The 21,011-nt window shown below is 32.5% G+C and overlaps 1 protein-coding gene and 1 pseudogene across 2 annotated transcripts; both read left to right on the forward strand.

Moving 5' to 3' along the window:
* The first annotated feature begins 6,308 nt into the window (after window positions 1-6,308).
* On the forward strand, window positions 6,309-13,355 carry LOC140828558 (uncharacterized). 2 transcript variants are annotated; one of them, XM_073191489.1, is made up of 6 exons: window positions 6,309-6,547; window positions 10,338-10,485; window positions 10,829-10,952; window positions 11,948-12,128; window positions 12,266-12,294; window positions 13,160-13,355. In XM_073191489.1, the coding sequence occupies exons 3-6, from the start codon at window positions 10,860-10,862 to the stop codon at window positions 13,229-13,231; spliced, it is 375 nt and encodes a 124-aa protein (XP_073047590.1). In that variant the 5' UTR covers window positions 6,309-6,547; window positions 10,338-10,485; window positions 10,829-10,859; the 3' UTR covers window positions 13,232-13,355. The 2 variants fall into 2 exon arrangements, with proteins under 2 accessions (XP_073047590.1, XP_073047591.1); XM_073191490.1 differs by lacking the exon at window positions 10,338-10,485.
* A 5,355-nt stretch (window positions 13,356-18,710) lies between these two features.
* On the forward strand, window positions 18,711-20,539 carry LOC140827847 (alkane hydroxylase MAH1-like; annotated as a pseudogene).
* The last annotated feature ends 472 nt before the right edge of the window (window positions 20,540-21,011 follow it).

A 21,011-nucleotide genomic window follows, 5' to 3' on the forward strand; every position in this document is an offset into this window, starting at 1 on the left:
CAACGATCACCCGTCGATCCCCAACGAAGCCTGCAACCATAAAATCTCAAGAACACATCAATACATAATTTTCTGAAAACGTTTGAGCAGTCCCACGAAAAACGTCATAACTCACTCAATTTTTATCCAAATATTTCGAATTTACTGTCAAATCGAAGGTATCAAAAAGTTATACAATTTTCTCGTTGAAAGATTTCACAGAATCATGGGCAAAAAGTCGTAGTATTTAAAAAGACAGTAAAAACGAGTTTTCAGATCTAAAAACTATTTCAAAACTGATCCAACCCATTTTCCGCTCAAACGATGAGCGCCACACATGAATTTTTACCCATAAAAATAACACAACACATAGTATGACGAGATCGATGCAGAAATAACATAATATACGTGCATTTTGATATTTAAAAATACTGTAACGACGACATCGACGTGGGAAAGAAGCGAGGTTGATCCGGGACGACTTGCGGCTCGAATTTCTTGCAATAAAACTCACCGAAAAGTGCTGAAATTCTATGAAGGGAGGGGCGGCTGCTGAGTTTCACAAGAACCCTAGGTTTCTCTCTTTTAAAAATCTGAAAATAAGATGTGTAGGTTTTTTTAATGTGGGTAAAAACGTGTAAGTGCGTGTGAGTGTGTGTAAGGTGTGTGTGGGTTTTTTTATTAGGAGAAATTAGTGCTAAATTAACTAATTAAAGATACTAATTAAAGGTTAATACACACTAATTAAATCAAACTCCTCAACTAAAATAATTACACACTAATTTTAAAAGTTCTAAACTCTTAATCACTAAATACATAAATAAGGCTTTAAAATGCTAAACTAAATAAATTATTTAAAATGCCCCTTCCTAGCTTTTAAAATAAAACACCGCGTATTAAATTGTCAAGAATCGTCCCCGATTTTTTCGTCGATCCCGCCTCAAATAATCGCCTGAAACATTAAACTCGAAAAACATTTTAACGTGTATCACATAAACATAATTAATTTAAGATAATGCATTTAAATAAATCATGCACTACTAAGACTCGTTTTACAATTAAATAAATGCTTTAATAATTAAATAAATACAGGAGTTATACGTGTACTGAATTTGGACACTACAAATGAAATATTGGAACTTTCAGAGAAATAAAAATGGTAACATCTGTTTTTTGAAAATTAAAATAAACAAACACAAAGCGCTCGGACCCAAAAGTTTAACAAGCTTGAATGTTTGGACAGCTTGGTTGAAAAGAGATTTGAAGGGTTGCTTCTAATTATTTTTAATAAATTTACAGTTACTTGGAAGAGCTTGAAAACAATCCAGACATTGATCGCGCTGAAACGTTGAACATCTTTATCACATCACGAGGATACTCCGATTTATTCATCAACTCTTATCTTGTAAGACGGATTGCTGCATATATATATATATATATATATATATATATATATATATATATGTCAACTAGGCCTTATTTCCAATTCATTTTCATCATGTATATATTATGTATCTTAAGACAAAAATAGTGAACTCTGTATTTTACTTCCGTTTACAGGTTCCAATTTGTGGTTCGATCTGGTCATGCTATTCAGAGGAATTGATGAGCTTTTCAGCTTATTCAGTACTTTCATTCTGCCGCAGTCATAATCTTTTACTGGCACGTAAATGTTAATATCATGTTATCATATAAATAATTTACTAGTAACGGATCACAACTATTCCCCACAATTTAAATGTGATCATGAAATTCAAAATTTTCTATATCGTCAAATTCCATTCAATCTAGGTCCTCTATTATTTTTTGCAATTTTAGTACTTTGTAGTGCTGTTGATATGGCTTCGATGTGTCCGATGTCTCGTAGGCAGTAAGTACTCCCATGGAAAGATGACTAAAATTGTGAAATAAATTACCAAAACTACCGAAAATAAAAATAAAAAACATATTTGTGTGTGATAAATCCTGGTAATTCTCGTTCTTTGGTCATGCAGCATTATGGTAGCTCTGAATCTTTACTCGTAAGATGGGATTCGAAGAATTTTGAGAAAATGGTAATATTTAAATATTTTAAATTGAACTTTTCATTAAAAAAACCATAGAAATAAAAAATTGTATCACACCGGGGAGACACATGCAGGTTAAAAAAGAGCTGGAGAATAGAGGATGCCGAATAAGAACTAACACGGAGGTACATTCAGTTTCAACTAGTGACATTGGTGAGTTTTTAGTTTTAATTTTTCATGCATGTTTTCTGTCAAGATGTGTACCTCATTATTTATTTATCTATATTTTGGAAAATGTGCATTTTTTTACCAATAAATAAAAATTTATGTAGTGGAAGTTCTTATTATAGATTAGTTCACCGCATACGTGTGGCAACATGGGGGCGAAAAAAGGAAAGAGAGGGATGGGGTTTCTCTCGCGCTTGTACAATTTTTTTTATAATTAATTTGATTTATGTTCAAATAAGGGTGGTAAAAAATAATGAACGACTATACTACAATACGAGGAAAGAATCTTTCATCAGATTACAAGCACTTCACACTTTACAGTACAAATGATCTTTTCAATCTGATATGAGAAGCTTGAGTACGTGAATGATTGAAGTTGTCAAGATTGATGAATCATCAAGAAGCCTTTTTATAGCTGATCTTTAACGTTCAAAACCAAATGGCTCTTTTATCCCTTAAGTATCCATGTCACAAAAAATAGACTTGTTATTTGTTTTGTGCTCAAAATGGTGGAAAACAATTAATTGTGTTATATGGTTCAATAAATGAGATGTGCTAAGGTATATGGACATTCTCTGACAAATAGTACAACCAAACGAATAATTATCATTCTAGACTCGATTATATGGGCCATGAACCGACACCACGAGACCATCCTAGGATGCTATAACATCGAACCAAATTCGCAAAACACCCAAAGCAACGACGTACACCCTACGACACATACAATTCAAAAACGTGGCAATTGACACCAACTCGTTTTCTAGGACTTCTAATACATTCGAGTGCCTATCGACACTAAACGAAATATCAAATAACATCCCAACATCATACTACGCATACCTAGATGCAGCAACGATCACCCGTCGATCCCCAACGAAGCCTGCAACCATAAAATCTCAAGAACACATCAATACATAATTTTCTGAAAACGTTTGAGCAGTCCCACGAAAAACGTCATAACTCACTCAATTTTTATCCAAATATTTCGAATTTACTGTCAAATCGAAGGTATCAAAAAGTTATACAATTTTCTCGTTGAAAGATTTCACAGAATCATGGGCAAAAAGTCGTAGTATTTAAAAAGTCAGTAAAAACGAGTTTTCAGATCTAAAAACTATTTCAAAACTGATCCAACCCATTTTCCGCTCAAACGATGAGCGCCACACATGAATTTTTACCCATAAAAATAACACAACACATAGTATGACGAGATCGATGCAGAAATAACATAATATACGTGCATTTTGATATTTAAAAATACTGTAACGACGACATCGACGTGGGAAAGAAGCGAGGTTGATCCGGGACGACTTGCGGCTCGAATTTCTTGCAATAAAACTCACCGAAAAGTGCTGCAATTCTATGAAGGGAGGGGCGGCTGCTGAGTTTCACAAGAACCCTAGGTTTCTCTCTTTTAAAAATCTGAAAATAAGATGTGTAGGTTTTTTTAATGTGGGTAAAAACGTGTAAGTGCGTGTGAGTGTGTGTAAGGTGTGTGTGGGTTTTTTTATTAGGAGAAATTAGTGCTAAATTAACTAATTAAAGATACTAATTAAAGGTTAATACACACTAATTAAATCAAACTCCTCAACTAAAATAATTACACACTAATTTTAAAAGTTCTAAACTCTTAATCACTAAATACATAAATAAGGCTTTAAAATGCTAAACTAAATAAATTATTTAAAATGCCCCTTCCTAGCTTTTAAAATAAAACACCGCGTATTAAATTGTCAAGAATCGTCCCCGATTTTTTCGTCGATCCCGCCTCAAATAATCGCCTGAAACATTAAACTCGAAAAACATTTTAACGTGTATCACATAAACATAATTAATTTAAGATAATGCATTTAAATAAATCATGCACTACTAAGACTCGTTTTACAATTAAATAAATGCTTTAATAATTAAATAAATACAGGAGTTATACGTGTACTGAATTTGGACACTACAAATGAAATATTGGAACTTTCAGAGAAATAAAAATGGTAACATCTGTTTTTTGAAAATTAAAATAAACAAACACAAAGCGCTCGGACCCAAAAGTTTAACAAGCTTGAATGTTTGGACAGCTTGGTTGAAAAGAGATTTGAAGGGTTGCTTCTAATTATTTTTAATAAATTTACAGTTACTTGGAAGAGCTTGAAAACAATCCAGACATTGATCGCGCTGAAACGTTGAACATCTTTATCACATCACGAGGATACTCCGATTTATTCATCAACTCTTATCTTGTAAGACGGATTGCTGCATATATATATATATATATATATATATATATATATATATATATATATATATATATATATATATATATATATATTTATATATGTCAACTAGGCCTTATTTCCAATTCATTTTCATCATGTATATATTATGTATCTTAAGACAAAATAGTGAACTCTGTATTTTACTTCCGTTTACAGGTTCCAATTTGTGGTTCGATCTGGTCATGCTATTCAGAGGAATTGATGAGCTTTTCAGCTTATTCAGTACTTTCATTCTGCCGCAGTCATAATCTTTTACTGGCACGTAAATGTTAATATCATGTTATCATATAAATAATTTACTAGTAACGGATCACAACTATTCCCCACAATTTAAATGTGATCATGAAATTCAAAATTTTCTATATCGTCAAATTCCATTCAATCTAGGTCCTCTATTATTTTTTGCAATTTTAGTACTTTGTAGTGCTGTTGATATGGCTTCGATGTGTCCGATGTCTCGTAGGCAGTAAGTACTCCCATGGAAAGATGACTAAAATTGTGAAATAAATTACCAAAACTACCGAAAATAAAAATAAAAAACATATTTGTGTGTGATAAATCCTGGTAATTCTCGTTCTTTGGTCATGCAGCATTATGGTAGCTCTGAATCTTTACTCGTAAGATGGGATTCGAAGAATTTTGAGAAAATGGTAATATTTAAATATTTTAAATTGAACTTTTCATTAAAAAAACCATAGAAATAAAAAATTGTATCACACCGGGGAGACACATGCAGGTTAAAAAAGAGCTGGAGAATAGAGGATGCCGAATAAGAACTAACACGGAGGTACATTCAGTTTCAACTAGTGACATTGGTGAGTTTTTAGTTTTAATTTTTCATGCATGTTTTCTGTCAAGATGTGTACCTCATTATTTATTTATCTATATTTTGGAAAATGTGCATTTTTTTACCAATAAATAAAAATTTATGTAGTGGAAGTTCTTATTATAGATTAGTTCACCGCATACGTGTGGCAACATGGGGGCGAAAAAAGGAAAGAGAGGGATGGGGTTTCTCTCGCGCTTGTACAATTTTTTTTATAATTAATTTGATTTATGTTCAAATAAGGGTGGTAAAAAATAATGAACGACTATACTACAATACGAGGAAAGAATCTTTCATCAGATTACAAGCACTTCACACTTTACAGTACAAATGATCTTTTCAATCTGATATGAGAAGCTTGAGTACGTGAATGATTGAAGTTGTCAAGATTGATGAATCATCAAGAAGCCTTTTTATAGCTGATCTTTAACGTTCAAAACCAAATGGCTCTTTTATCCCTTAAGTATCCATGTCACAAAAAATAGACTTGTTATTTGTTTTGTGCTCAAAATGGTGGAAAACAATTAATTGTGTTATATGGTTCAATAAATGAGATGTGCTAAGGTACATGGACATTCTCTGACAAATAGTACAACCAAACGAATAACAGTAGTATGTTATAAATGGTTGAGCGATTTGTTGTTCTACTGGAAGTTATTGTTGATAGAGAAGCAATTTCTACTGAAAAGTTAACATTTCAGCATAAGGCTCTAAAGTTATGGCTTATTCTTTTGGTTTCTCGGTAACTATTGAGTTTCAATATGAGAGTAGCATATCACCCAAACATAAGTGTACTTGTTGATGCCAAAACCCGTAAGGTTAATAATCACCATATAAAGAAAGACAAAGGTAAGCAGATCCAGTAGTCTAATGAAATTGTCCAAAAACATCAAAATCAAAAACAAAAAAGATAAGAGACAAGAATTATCCAATTCTTTATCCCCATTGACTTCATCTTCTCCCTCTTCAAAAAATTCATCTTCTGGCTATCCTGAACCACGATGTTGTCAATACTTATTCATTTCCCCCTTTTTGGAAGCACCGGCTTTAACCCCATAAATGAATTCAGATAAATTATTAGCAATGTTGCCAACTCTGTTTTCTCAGTTCTAAAGAGAAGAGGACTTATCATCAGCTTAGCATCTAGATCTTCTACTTTGGAGTCTAGTGAAAGAAGAAAGTCAGCTTGAGCATCTGCAGAAGATGTGAAACTCGTCGCAACAACTTGTTCGCATGTAATGCTCTTAAATACTTCAATGATCTTGTTGCAACTCCGCTTAATTTCTTCCATCTCAATCTCTAGGGAAATTTTATTATCACCTGATGGAGATTCTGCTTGCATGCATTTTTCGAATTCGGAACTGCAATCAAAATGATCATATGGAACAATAGAGGAGTCATTTGTATGTTCAATAGTGAGAACCAAAGAAGTATTAGTATCATTAATGTGTTCTGGTCCAGTTTCCATTGTCTGAATTTGACGGATAAAATTCAACAGAACAATATCAGTAGCAAGTGATAACATTTGTTCCAGATCAGCAAGCAACAGTTCCCTCATTTCTTGTTGATGTTCAAAAGAGAACGTTTCAAGATCAGGAATCACAGAAGCTTGGATTGTAGCAGCAACAATAGATGAGACAATAGGAGGGGTAGCAGTAGGAGAAATAGAAGTAGTAACCAACTCTATTGTAATAGGAGACTGGACAATCAAATTAACCATATCCTCTACTGCAGAAAATTCTCAGACAGGCAGAAGTGAGGAAGTGGGCTGAATGTGTAGGATTGCTGGAGACCTCATTCCTTAGATGGGTTCTGGCCCTTTCCTCCACTGGCTTAACCCTGAAGGGTTCTTGAATTCTAGCAACATCTTGACTAAATTTTTTTCTCAATAAATGATACTGCCATTTCTAAGGTTTTGAAGTTGATTGATCATTACTTGATTATGAAATTCATCGGGAACTTGGAAATTATAATTTGGTTTAGAACAACTAGTATCTTACTCTGCTTTTGAAATTTTCAGAAGGATGCAATTTTTTCTGTTCATCGCTTCAATGACGGAATCTTTTTTGGTGGCAACAATTACCATTCTTTCATGTTTGATAGCCTTGGCATAGGGACCCTTGGTCTTGAACGTTGATAGATGCTGAACTGTGTGGATGGTGACCTAGTCATTGAAATAAAGAATATATGCTTCAACAGATTTTTCAATTTCCTCTATGTGAAGGTCGATATCCATCTGAATAGAAGATTTGGGGCCTGTTATAACTGGCTCTTTAGGGACAATAGATATTTTCCTTTTGCCTTTATCAATCAAAATTGGTTTCTTAATCCCAGAGTGAGTCGATTCTCGTAGCGGATCTCGGATGACCACACTACCTGCGGGTCTGGGAGCAATAAGAATAGAGCTTGAGCTTACAGCTGTCGGTTGTCTTTGTGATGGGATAGTAGCTTTGGTGGTTTTGGGTAATGGTGTTTTTGGAGGTTGATAGTAGTAGTAGTGTTAGCAGGCTTGAAACCTAGTGCAGAGGTAGGTTAATTATCACTTTCATATTAGGATGGGATGGAGGATAGATCTGAAATGGTTGTGGATTTCTTGATGCAGACAGTGGTTTGGATTGCTTCTTTGGTGGGGTTGACTTTTGTATAGGTTTTATAGGAATGGAGATTTCTTGAGAACCCGTTTTCTTTGATACTACTTGTTAGGATCTGTGGGGTGTTTAGAAAGGGATGCTGAATAAATACTTCAAACTTTTCAATCTTCTGCTTCTGAAAAGTTTGCTTTAGAATTTTTGAGGCGACAAAAGCTGGTATCGTTCCGTTATAAGTGCATCAGACAATTGAAAAGTGTGGAAACAATGCACAACATTTAATGAAACAAAAAAGAACAGTAAAAGTAATATGATACAAGAATTGTTTCTGGAAGTTCGAAAGATGAAACTCTTCTACGTCTCTCATTCTTCTATTTACAGAAGGTATCAGTACTAGAAGACTTTGATCGGTACACACTTGTACAAATCTACTTCAGCATGACTTACACTTGCCTATTGAAACCTTTTAGTATTACAATATAACACTTTATGAAATCTAGTTCTGGAAATGCTCTTTCCTCATATTACAAGCACTTCACACTTTACCTTAGATAATATAATATAAGAGTGTGAGTAATAGTATCGCAAATGATCTTTTGAATCTGATAAGACTTTAGAGTTTTTGTTGGTATTCTTTTTAGGCTTTTAGTATATATGAGAATCTTGAGTGCGCGAATGATTGAAGTTATCGAGAGTGATTTGTGAATCATCAAGAATCTTTTTTATAGTTGATCTCTAACGTTCAAAACCAAACGACTCTTTTATCCCTTAAGTATTCATGTAACCAAAAATATACTTGTAATTTGTCTTGCGCTTAAAATTGTGGCAAACAATTAATGTTGTTGTATGGTTCAATAAATGAGATATACTAAGGTACAGAACGAACAATAAATTAGGGGCATTCTCAGACAAATAGTACAATTGAACGAATAACTGCAGTATGCTATAAATGGTTATGCGATTTGTTGTTCTAATGAAAGATATCGTGGATACAGAAGCAGTTGTCTACTGAAAAATTTAACATTTTAGCATAAGACTAGAGTTGAGGCTTTTGCTTCTGGTTTGTCAGTTGTTTTCACAATTTTAAAAAGGAGGTCTGTCAAACTAACCAATGACATGAAATCGCGAGAAAATATCTTGAAATTAAAATAAGTAGGCTGTCCAACTGGTGGTTATTAATAAAAATAGAAGGAAACATGAATTTGAAATATTATATGATAAGGTCTATTGAAAAGTAAATGCTGGAAAATTTTCTATAGCAACACTAAATCAACAGAGACACTGCCTTATCAATATAACAAATTCGTAATTTGATATAACAAGATTTATATCTTAGCCATACTAAATAATATTCTAACTGAATTAATGTTTAAGATAAATCAATTAGGTCTAAAAAAATACAAAAATAAGAAATTTTAGTCTCGGGGAAAGGCTTAGTAAAGATGTCTGCTGCTTCTTGATCAGTAGACATATGTTTCAAACAAATGTCTTTCTTTTGCATATGATCTATGATGAAGTAGTGTTTGATGTCAATATTCTTGGTTTTGGAGTGTAGCAGTGAATCATAAGTAATGACTATTGCACTTGTATCATCATATAAGTTAGGCGACTCAGAAACATTGATCCAATATTCTTTAATTGTTGCTGAATCCAAAGCATTTTAGAACAGCAGCTTCCAGCAGCTAAGTATTCGGCTTGTGCAGTAGAAGTGGCAATGAAAGTATGTTTGTAATTATAACAAGTAGAATAACATATCACCAAGAAATTGACAGGAACCACTAGTGCTTTTTCTGTCCAACTTGCAACCTCCATAGTCTGCATCTGAATATCTCATAAGATTAAAAGTAGAATCTTTTGAATACCATGAACCGAAATTCTATGTATCCTTTAAATATTTCAATGTATGTTTAGTAGCTACATAACGAGACTGGTTGAGATCAGATTGAAATCTAGCACAAATGCATACTGCAAACATTATCTCTGGTCTACTAGCAGTAAGATACAACAGAGAACCGATCAGACCTAGATAAATGGTTACCTCCACTGAAATTTCGGCCTCATATTTATCGTGTTTATTTGAAGAACTCATTGGAGTTGGGACTGCCGTGCATGTTTCCATGTCAAACTTTTTCAGTAGCTATTTGGTGTATTTCATCTGGCTTATGAAAATTTCAGACTTGACCTGTTTAACTTATAATCCAGTGAAGAATGTTAGTTCTCTCATCATCCTCTTATCAAATTGATTATGCATCATCTTAGCAAATTTCTCACAAAATTTTTGGTTAGTTGAACCAAAAATAGCATTATCAATAAATATTAATACTAACAACGTGTGATGATTTTTTTACAAATTTAAATAGTGTTTTATAAAATAAAAAAAAAAAAAAAACCATTAATTAACTCAATATAATATTATTTTATTTTATTTTATTTCCAGGCTGTGTTTTAATTCGTGATAAAAATCGTGAAGAAATATATGAGGGGTGCATAATAGCTGCAGATGCCCCCGTGGTTTTAGACTTGCTGGGGAATCAGGCAACGTACGATGAATCAAGAATACTTGGTGCATTCGAATACACCTACAGGTGCACCATTTTCTAAGTTAATATTGGTAAATACTATTTATCAGTAGTTCTCATAATTTTTCTCTAAAATACCATCAACATATTCGATGAAAATATTGATTAATAAATGGGAGTTTTAATTCAAAAATCTGTAATTTTCCGAAATCTTTCTTATGATTCAAAATCACAGTGGAACATGCATATATCATGAACTGTTTTAATAATGGAATAGACTAAATAAATCAAAAAAACGGATCTCGATGCCATTTAATTTCTTTAATATATCGCCGTATTATCGTCCGTGCTCGATTTTCTTAGACAGATGACACTATTATGGTTACCGCCATTTTACGTTTTCATGCAGCGATCTTTTTCTTCACCGTGATGAAAGTTTCATGCCGAGAAATCCAACAGCATGGAGTGCATGGAATTTTACTGAAACCATGAATGACCAAGTTTGTGTGACATATTGGCTCAATGTACTCCAGGTCAGTACAGCATTGCCTACCTAAACTTTGTGTGACATAATGTTCTTATCCTTACCCATGTGAGTCGAGAAACGAATTCTTGTTTCAATTTATAAACAAAAAATAAAAAAAAATAATAATAAAAAAAAAAAATAATAATAATAATAATAATAATAATAATAATAATAAGGAAATGTTGCTAAAAAGATCCTTTCTAACTTTGTGTATTTTAGATATGGATTATCTCAGTCGTCAAATTTAGATATTGGTCCTCTGAGTTTTTGGCTTTAGGTCCTCTTTTGTCGAAGTATTGACATGGTTCCGAACACTTGAATAATTTACGCTATCGCTTCAGTAATTTTTTTATGTCATCTCAGGAATTTCGGTACCATGTTAGCACTTCGAATGAATGTCACTAAAAACTAAAACAAAACTCATATTTATAGGACTGAGATATAACTTTGACTACTTAAAGGATAAAAATATGAATATAAAATTTAGATAAAGAAATTGTCTGTTTTCTCATATAATAAATAATTAAGATAATAAAGAAAAATGGCAAATTTGATCATGCAAAATCTAATTGTGATTTTGGTCCACTAAATATTTGAATTTAATGTTAATCGGTCTTGTGTAATTTTGTTTCTTTTGCAATTTCAACAATTTATTTTGTAGTGTTGACATGACACAGATAATCATGCCTTCGAAGCTCAATTTCATGCAAGCAGTGATCACCGTGATCTTGTTAGCAGAATCTGCCAGCACTTCGTCAAGAAAAAAATTTGAAAAATAAACAAATTTGTCGGACTAGGAGTCGGACCAAACAGTTAGGTCGAGTTATAGAACAAAATTGCTATTTTTCTTAAAAAAATGTTCAAATTTAGTTTCACTTACAGTCTTACCCAACGACCCTTTGTTTATGAAGTCACTGCTTAACGAAATCCCAAGTCCTTTCTGACCTTGGTTATTGAAATTCTTGAATTTCTTGTTAGTCATAGTTTTTCCCTTGTGTGCAGGATATTAGCCACGACGGGCCTCCTTTTTTTGTGACACTAAATCCACCTCGCACACCTGACAATACACTGATTAAATGGTCGATCGGCCGACCATTTCCGTCTGTTGCTGCGTCAAAAGCTTCATCTGAACTCCAACTTATCCAAGGGAAAAGAAATGTATGGTTCAGTGGCGCATATCAAGGTACATTCAAATTCCTTTCATTACCAGATTTCGTGAAATTAAGCAGAGGCAGATGCAGAAAACTTGGCCATGACGGGCATGCCGTCAACTTTGATTATGAACATCTCACCATTACTATTGCACCACATTTCTTGCAGGTTATGGCTTTCATGAGAATGGAGTAAAGGTAATTAATTTTCTTCGCTTTTTCTTAAGGTTTATCTTGCAATCATATCCTTCGTCTTACACCAGTGTCCTAAATTTGAGATGCTAGACCTAATTATAAAAAACTCTTCCCCTAAATAAATAAATATATATATCTTTTACTATTTATTAAGTTTAAGCATATTAGAATAATTGTTTTTGGTGTCTTTGGTCTGTTTTTTGGTTTCCCTATTTTGCCCCTATTTGATGTCAAAATTACATTTTTGTTTTTTTTTTAATTTCAAAAAAAATTTTTGTTTTTATTTTTTTTATTACAATTATTCAAATAGCACTTTAGTACCTCGATAATTTGTCAAATTTCATTTTAGTCCATAAATAATTATAAAAAAAAATTGTACACACACGCACCGCGTGTGCAGAGTAGCTAGTATATACTATATTTTCTTGGGATATAACTCTTTCTCACCTGAAAAATTTTAAGACCATAATGAAGGGGATTAGATTATGTTCATATTTTATAGTTCTGCATATCGACCTTAAATTTTGACATCATGACCTACACGCAGTGGTAGAGTCAGAAATATTGCATTGTCCGGGCTAGAATTTTAAACTCTGTAATATTTTGATATTTTAAATTGATTTACCCGAGCTAATATCATATTATTCCAAAATTATACAAAATTTACCTATAAATTTTTTTAAAAAAAAAAAATTGGGCCATTCGGTATAATTGCATGTACCTCCGCCTCTGCCTACACGAGCAGACACAAGAAACTCGGGAGAGAGATCGATGCGACTCCATAGAATTTTAGGGATTCACTATAAAAAAGAAGAAGAAGTAATTGCATATGTAAGTTATAATGTTGATTGAACATTAAACTCAACAGGCAGGTGTACTTGCTGCAAATGGGTTGCTCGGAAAAAGGTGTGACATTGGGGCCAAAGACAAGGCTGCCTAATGTGAATTTGTATCGACACCGTATTGTCTTTCTTAGTAGTTTTACGCATGTTCGAATAAACTATAACTTACGACAACAACCCTCGAGTTTGATCTGATTTCTTCTATTGATATGCGATGGCGTATAAACCGCCATGTCCGTGCAAGCGATACTGTGCAATGGATTTACTATTCTGTATCCTTTTTGTTGTCTTTCGAGGTTGCGTTTGCTTGAGGTGATTAAAATGAAATAAGGCTATTAAACAAACTCATCCAATGTTTACTTACAAAAATGAAAATTTTCTTAAACTCAAAGGCTCGTTAATAATTGGATTCGTGCATGATTTTTAGTCGTTAATTTGAGTAAGGATAAAAAATCTTTATTTCGTATAAACGGAAACAAAATGGAATTACTCCTAATATGCCGTTGCTAATTCCTAATCTATGAGTTATCCTACACAATCATGTTTCTGAAAATGAACGCAACCTTACAATAGGAAGAGCCTCTTAAAAGTGTCTTTGATGGATTCATTCTCCACCATTTTATTGAAAGATATAAAATAAAAAAAAAAAATCAACAATTATTCTGTGTTTCCATTTGTGTTCCTCTTAGTTTAGCCTAAAAACATTTGGGAAAATAGTTTTCTTGGTTTACTGACTTGTTCAATTTTAGATTTTTGTTCGGTAAGTTTTTAAAGTTTGGTTTTCGTACACTAATATTTAATTTTCGGTTATTTTGATCTAATTGTTGATGTGACACTAAAAATACTGACATACCATCGACAAATACTGATGTGACATCGAAAATCGTTGACATGTCAGATATCACGTCATAAATTAGACTAAAATATTGAAAATTAAAAGTTAGTGTATATATAAAAACCATAATTTGAAAATTTAATGGATCAAAGTTTGACAAAATTAATAAACTAAAAAATCATTTTGACTGGTTTTGGATAATTGGGTTTATAATAAACCGTTGACAGCAACGGAAAAACTCACATGCTCAATCTTCCCTCAAAATCGGATAACAAGATGATTACCTTTTTCTTCTATTGTTTGAGATGAAAACAGGTTTCGTGTCTTTTCCATTAATTTTTCAAGATAAATGAGCATTGGAAACCAAATCTCTGACATTCAAAAGTAAAGTGGCATTTTTTGGTACATTGCAAACAAGAGAAAGTTAAACAATTTTGGCCCTAAATAGCAAGGATATATGAAAAGAGCAATTTTTAATATATTTAAGTGCGTGATAGTTTTGAATTGAGAAAATAATTTTTTTGGTCCACTAACTTTGTCGAAACATTGGTTTTTGTCCATTAAATTTTCGAAATTTTGTTTTGGCAACACTAACTTTTAATTCTCAGCTAATTTATCCAAATTTCTATGTGATATCTGCAAGTTAATTATTTTTTATGTCACGTCAGCATTTTTCAAAGTCATGTATGCATTTTTCGGTGTCACGTTAGTATTTTTTGATGTCACATCGGAACTCCGGTGAAATATGAATAAAAGCAAAAAATTTCAAAGCTTGTATATCAAAACAGAACTTTGAAAAGTTATTTGATCAAAATAGGAAAAATTAGTGGACCAAAAATTAATTTGTCCTTTTGAACTTTATATAGATGTTAAAATAAACATACATGGCAAAGAAAAATAAAATGTTGGGAGCAATAATTTCACCCACTCAAAGAGCAATCAATACATGGTATTTGCATTGCCGCACAATTTTACGGATACAATTTCACATTTACCATTAGCTATAGATTTTGGTGAAACTTCAAGCGTTCGATCATACATAAACTTTTTTAGAATTATATATAGATGATTTAAGAAAATTTTATTTCATGGGAATGCTCATCAGGCTTGCTACTTCGAAAGCAATCTGATTAAAACAAATTAAAAGGAGATAATATTTATTATTTTTTGAAAGTTATCCAGAGTTTTTGTGTATGTAAAAGGTCGCAACCAAAGGTGACAGGTCCATGTCAATTTTTCTTGTCAATAATAAATCTCTAATTTCTGAATACAACTTATTTCCTAATTATTAAAAGTATTTATTTCCCAATGATTATATAGAATATCATATACAATTGAACGGATCAATATATAATTTTGATCAATTGTGTAAATATATCATATAATATATTATAACATATACCTTTTAGGCATAGTATATTTTTATGTAAAATATAATATTATAATTTTACGTTTTTACTTTTCGTTTTCTTATTAAAAAGTATATTTAAGTTGAAATTTTGTTTTAGGATTAATGAAAATTTTCAATGGAATTAATAAACGAATTTCATTTTGCAGTAATATATATAGAGGTTTTTAATATGTAATTACTTATATTTCGAAACTTAATGGTCATATTATATATAAAGGTTGAGACTCTCAGTGGTCCAACTTTGTAATATCAATTATTTTTTACTAAATACTCTATCTGTTTAGATAAATAATATTTTTCATATAATTTACTCATAACTATATTATTTAATCTGTTTTAAAAATTCAAAAATTAACATGTTTTTTTCCTACAAATTGCATATTTAATATAGTTTCATTATCGTTACACAAATAATAATTAAAAACTATAACAATATCTTATTAATCAACTCGATCTATAAAAGATCGTGATTTATTACATAATAACAATTATTTTACACACGTATCGCACATATGACGTTCACTGGTATATATAATTTTTAGACGACCCCATACAAATCTAATATTTAGTCAAACACGATATTCTATTATATTGGGATTCAAATCATTTTAGACTTATTAAGTAGACTATGCTATAAGTATTTTGAATATGAGTAGGTCTTTTGTGAGACAGATATTTATCCGTGAGTCGGGTCAACCATGTCCATATTTACAATAAAAAATAAATATTTGGATAACATAGAGAAAAGAATAATAGGGTTTCTTATTGAACTGTAGAAACAACATGAATAGTTTATATAGTTAAAGTATAAAAATAAATAGACTAAAATATCCTTAGGCACTAATAAATATAATATTACTAATATAATATAACTAATATTCCCCCTCAAACTCACGATGTTGCAGCGATAATCATTGAGAGTTTGTCAGACAAGAAACGGAAGCACGAAGCCGAGAGTGCTTTTGTAAACATATTAGCAATTTGCAGATGAGAAGAAACGAATGGCAATGTGATGGTGCCGATCTGTAGGTGGTGGCGAGTGACATGACAATCAATCTCGATATGTTTGGTTCGCTCATGAAAAACTGGATTTTTTGCAATCTGAATAGCACTCTGATTATCACAATGTAATAGAGTAGGGTGACAAAGAGAAATACTCATATCAGCAAGCAACCGGCGTAACCAAACGATTTCACAGGTAGTCGAGGTCATGACACGATACTCTGCTTCTGTAGAAGAGCGAGATATGACATCTTGTTTCTTGCTCTTCCACGACATATGCGAGTCACCGAGGAAAATACAAAATCCAGTGTCGATATATTATATTAGTAATATTATATTTATTAGTGTCTAAAGATATTTTAGTCTATTTACTTTCATTGTAAACCTTAAATATATAAAATCTTCATGTTGTTTCTACGGTTCAATAAAAAACCCTATTCTTCTTTTTCTTTTCAAATCCAAGAAATGTAATTCGATCCCCAATAACTATACACTAGATTAACAGTCTCTCAAAACATAAAACAAATTTATAGGGCGGCTCTGATACCATGATAACATAGAGAAAAGAAGTATATGGTTTCTTATTGAACTGTAGAAACAGCATGAAGAGTTTATATAGTTAATGTTTACAATGAAAGTAAATAGACTAAAATATCCTTACGCACTAATAAATATAATATAACTAATATATTTTTGACATAAAAAATAATACTTTTTTATTAATGATCCAAATAGAAGACATGTCTCGTAAAATTAACTCATGAGACCATCTAACGATAGTTTTTGTGTTTGAATATTATGTATATACTAATATATTTTTTATTTGTATCTGTGTTCCACAAATTTAGTTTTGAAAAACGCTAATTAATACCCAAAAAAATATTAAATGCACTCTATTGGAAATAGGTACAAAACTGTTTAAATAAACGGAAGATGCAATTGCAACTCACTCCTTAAACTCCGACCTTTGATTGACAAAGACAGGATAATTAATAAATATTGGTAGTAAGCACATCCATGATCCAACCACCGTCTTATGATAAAAATGATTGGACAGTAGATTAGTACATACATTTTCCATATCATTGATGAAATCCAACAACCATTTCAATAATTTGATTAATAATTGTGTTAATCATATAACCTTATCAACCATCTCAAAATAATTTTGTATTTGTCTCTAGTTTAAAAGATTTTGAGTGTCGCTAGTTTGCGATGGAGGAAATGTATGATTCGTCGTTGTAATGCTTGACCGGCGGTTTTTTATCAGTATTCTGTCGCTAAATATGATTAGTGACGAAGGAGCGGTGACATTTCCATCATCATTTACTATTTTTTTCACGCTCATGATGATTATATTTAAAAATTTATTTTCTTCATCAAATAATGAGAATATTTTTTTAAAGAAAACCGTAATTTTCATTATGTATATTTGTATCGTTATAATTATGGGTACTCGATGTTTCAATTTTTGCATATTTAGCCCTTTATCTTTGAAAGTACGGATATGTCACTGTACACGTAGATATAATGAAAGAAAGATGACCAAAATGGAAAAAAAAATATATATATATACAAGATTAAGATTTAAATTTGGCATATAGATTATCAAAATCGGAAACATATGAATATAAAATAAACAAATTGAAATTTGTCCTCATTTTAAAATGTAAATCATAAAAATGATTAGCAATAACTCGGTTAATATTTTTCTATGATACGTGTTTGGTTGAGTGGATTAAATAAGGATAGATTAATAGTCCAATATTTATCGTTAAAATTTTAAGTTGTTTTAATAATCATTTTGACCCGGTTTAAGATCCAATTTTATGGATAACTATTTGATTAATAAAATTGGATCTTAAACCGGGTCAAAATGATTATTAAAACATCTTAAAATTTTAAGAATATATATTTGACTATTAATCTATCCTTATTTAATCCAATCAACTAAACACACCCGACTTTGAGTGGGTCTCATGTGAGATCGTCTTACAGATCATAATCTGTGAGACGGGTTAAGCATACTCATATTCACAATAAAAAGTAATATTCTTATCATAAAAAGTAATACTTTTACATGAGTGACCCAAATAAGAGATATGTCCCACATATACGACCCGTGAGACCGTCTTACACAAATTTTTGCATAAGACTTTTATGCAAAGTTTGAAAGCTATTTTAGACTTTTATGCAAAGTTTGAAAGCTATTTTAAATTAATTCTACTTATAATTATCCATAAAATCATTTTCGTTTCTTTAAATACTCTCTAAGCTTAGCCAAATCGCAACAGTTCAATCTTAACATTTCTCCACAGATTGAAAAGTCATGGCCATCTTCCAAAATCTCGACATTTTCTTGATTATCCTTTCCCTCGGCAGCATTTTTAGTCATTTGTTTCTACAGAAAAATAAGCCGAGAACTCCAATCGGAGCCTACGAATTGGCCGGTGGTCGGGATGTTTCCGGCGGCTCTTCAAAATTTGCACAGAGCCCACGAGTACGCGACGCAAGTTCTAAGAGAGTGTGGTGGCACGTATGAATTGAAAGGACCCTGGTTCCTCAACTTAGACATCATGTTCACTTGTGATCCAGCCAATATCCACCACATTTTCACCAAAAAATTTCCAAATTATCCGAAAGGTCCCCAGTTCCGGAAGATTTTCGAGATTTTAGGAGATGGGATTTTCAATGTTGATGACAAACTGTGGGAGATTCACAGGAGAATAACTCTTTCGTTTTTGACTAATTCCAAGTTCTATACTCTTCTAGAGAGGAACACTTGGAGAAAGATGGAGGTCGGACTAATTCCTGTTCTTGATTATTTCTGTGAACATGGAAAAGATTTCGATCTACAAGACATTTTCCAGAGGTTTACGTTTGATTCTATCTGCAAACTTGTGTTGGATTATGATCCAGGGAGTTTATGCATTGATTTGCCTTATATTCCTTGCGAAAAAGCGTTTAGTAATTCAGTGGCGCCATTGTTGCATAGACATATATTACCTGAGAGAATTTGGAGGCTTCAACAATGGCTGAATTTTGGTAACGAAAAGAAGCTAGCCGAGGCTAAGAAAGCATTCGAGGATTTTATATTGCCGCGTGTTTCTTTCAAGGATGAAGAACAAGAGGATGATTTTAATGTGATGAAAATGTTCAAGAATTTTATGTAGAGAAAAATATCGAATCTTCAGGTGATTTAAGTGAGTTCTTGAAGGACACAGCATTGAGTTTGATGTTTGCAGGTACCTGGAGTAAACCTGGCGAATTTATCTACCTTTATCATATGATTTATTCAAGACGATTAATATTATTTGCGCTCCACTTTATAATATTTTGCGATTTTCATCGGAAAAAAATTAACTTTATTCGTTAAAGTGGAGTTCAAATAACATTATTTAATATTTTAACCGTGACATGAATTTCTGATCCGGACTTGCAGGTAGGGATACAACAAGTACCTGCCTTACATGGCTTTTCTGGCTAATTGCCAAAAACCCTTCAACAGAAAACAAGATTTTACAAGAAATTGAAACCGAACTGCGAGTAAAGCAGGATTCGACCGGGAGAGTAGTCTTCAATGTAGAAGAATCCCGGAATCTGGTGTACCTCCATGGAGCACTATGTGAATCGCTGAGGCTGTTCCCGCCCATTGCCCTGGAACACAAATCTCCGGTTAACGATGATATTCTTCCTAGCGGCCACCACCTTCGGAAGAACTCAAAGGTGATAATTTCATTCTATTCAATGGGCAGACTTGAGACAATATGGGGGAAAGATTGCTTGGATTTCAAGCCTGAGAGGTGGATTTCAGGGAAGGGAAGGACCAGACACGAGGCGTCCTACAATTTTCCGGCGTTTAACGTCGGACCAAGAACATGTATCGGTAAGGAAATGGCTTTTATTCAGATGAAAATCGTTGCTGCAACTATGATCTATCGTTATCGTGTCGAACTGGTGGAGGGGCATCCAATTGCCCCGCTGGATTCTGTCGTTCTTCATGCTAAGCACGGATTGAGGGTCAGATTATCAAAACGAAATTGATTCCATTGGTGTAACTGTATTACTTACGTTCCTGGATGCAATAAAATTTATGATCAAATAAATTTCTTTCGGACCGTCGCTAATGGGTCGGTTTTGGCAATATTGTTTATTAATTCCACAATGAGTAACATTTTACGAATTCCGGCTCGCCAAACAGCCCGATTTTATATTCGATCTCGGTTTTCTCGTGCTCAAGTGCAGCGAAAGTTTTAAAAATTTTATTTTATTTTGACAATCAAAATATATGTGTTTGAGCATTCGTCTGGTTTTATGATTAAACATTCATAGGCCGTTAGAAATTTGTACCTTTGGTGAATTAAATCACTAGGCTACAACTAATCCGGTATTGTTGGATTTAGCCCTTGTGAATCCCTACGAACTTTCTTCAAGAACTCCTTCCTTCAATATTCGAATCAGGTCCACGACTAGAAGATTTGTTCTTCCTCTAATTTGCACTAGAAAACTAGAAGAGATTTTATGATAGAGATCAAAGCTTGAGAGAGGCTAAAGACCTTGAATTGCTTCAAGGTGGCCGAAAATTGAGAGAGGTTTTAGAGGATGATTTTCGAAAATATCAAGTGGTGGT

Source organism: Primulina eburnea, chromosome 3 (assembly GCF_022965805.1).
Source record: "Primulina eburnea isolate SZY01 chromosome 3, ASM2296580v1, whole genome shotgun sequence".
Taxonomy (NCBI): domain Eukaryota; kingdom Viridiplantae; phylum Streptophyta; class Magnoliopsida; order Lamiales; family Gesneriaceae; genus Primulina; species Primulina eburnea.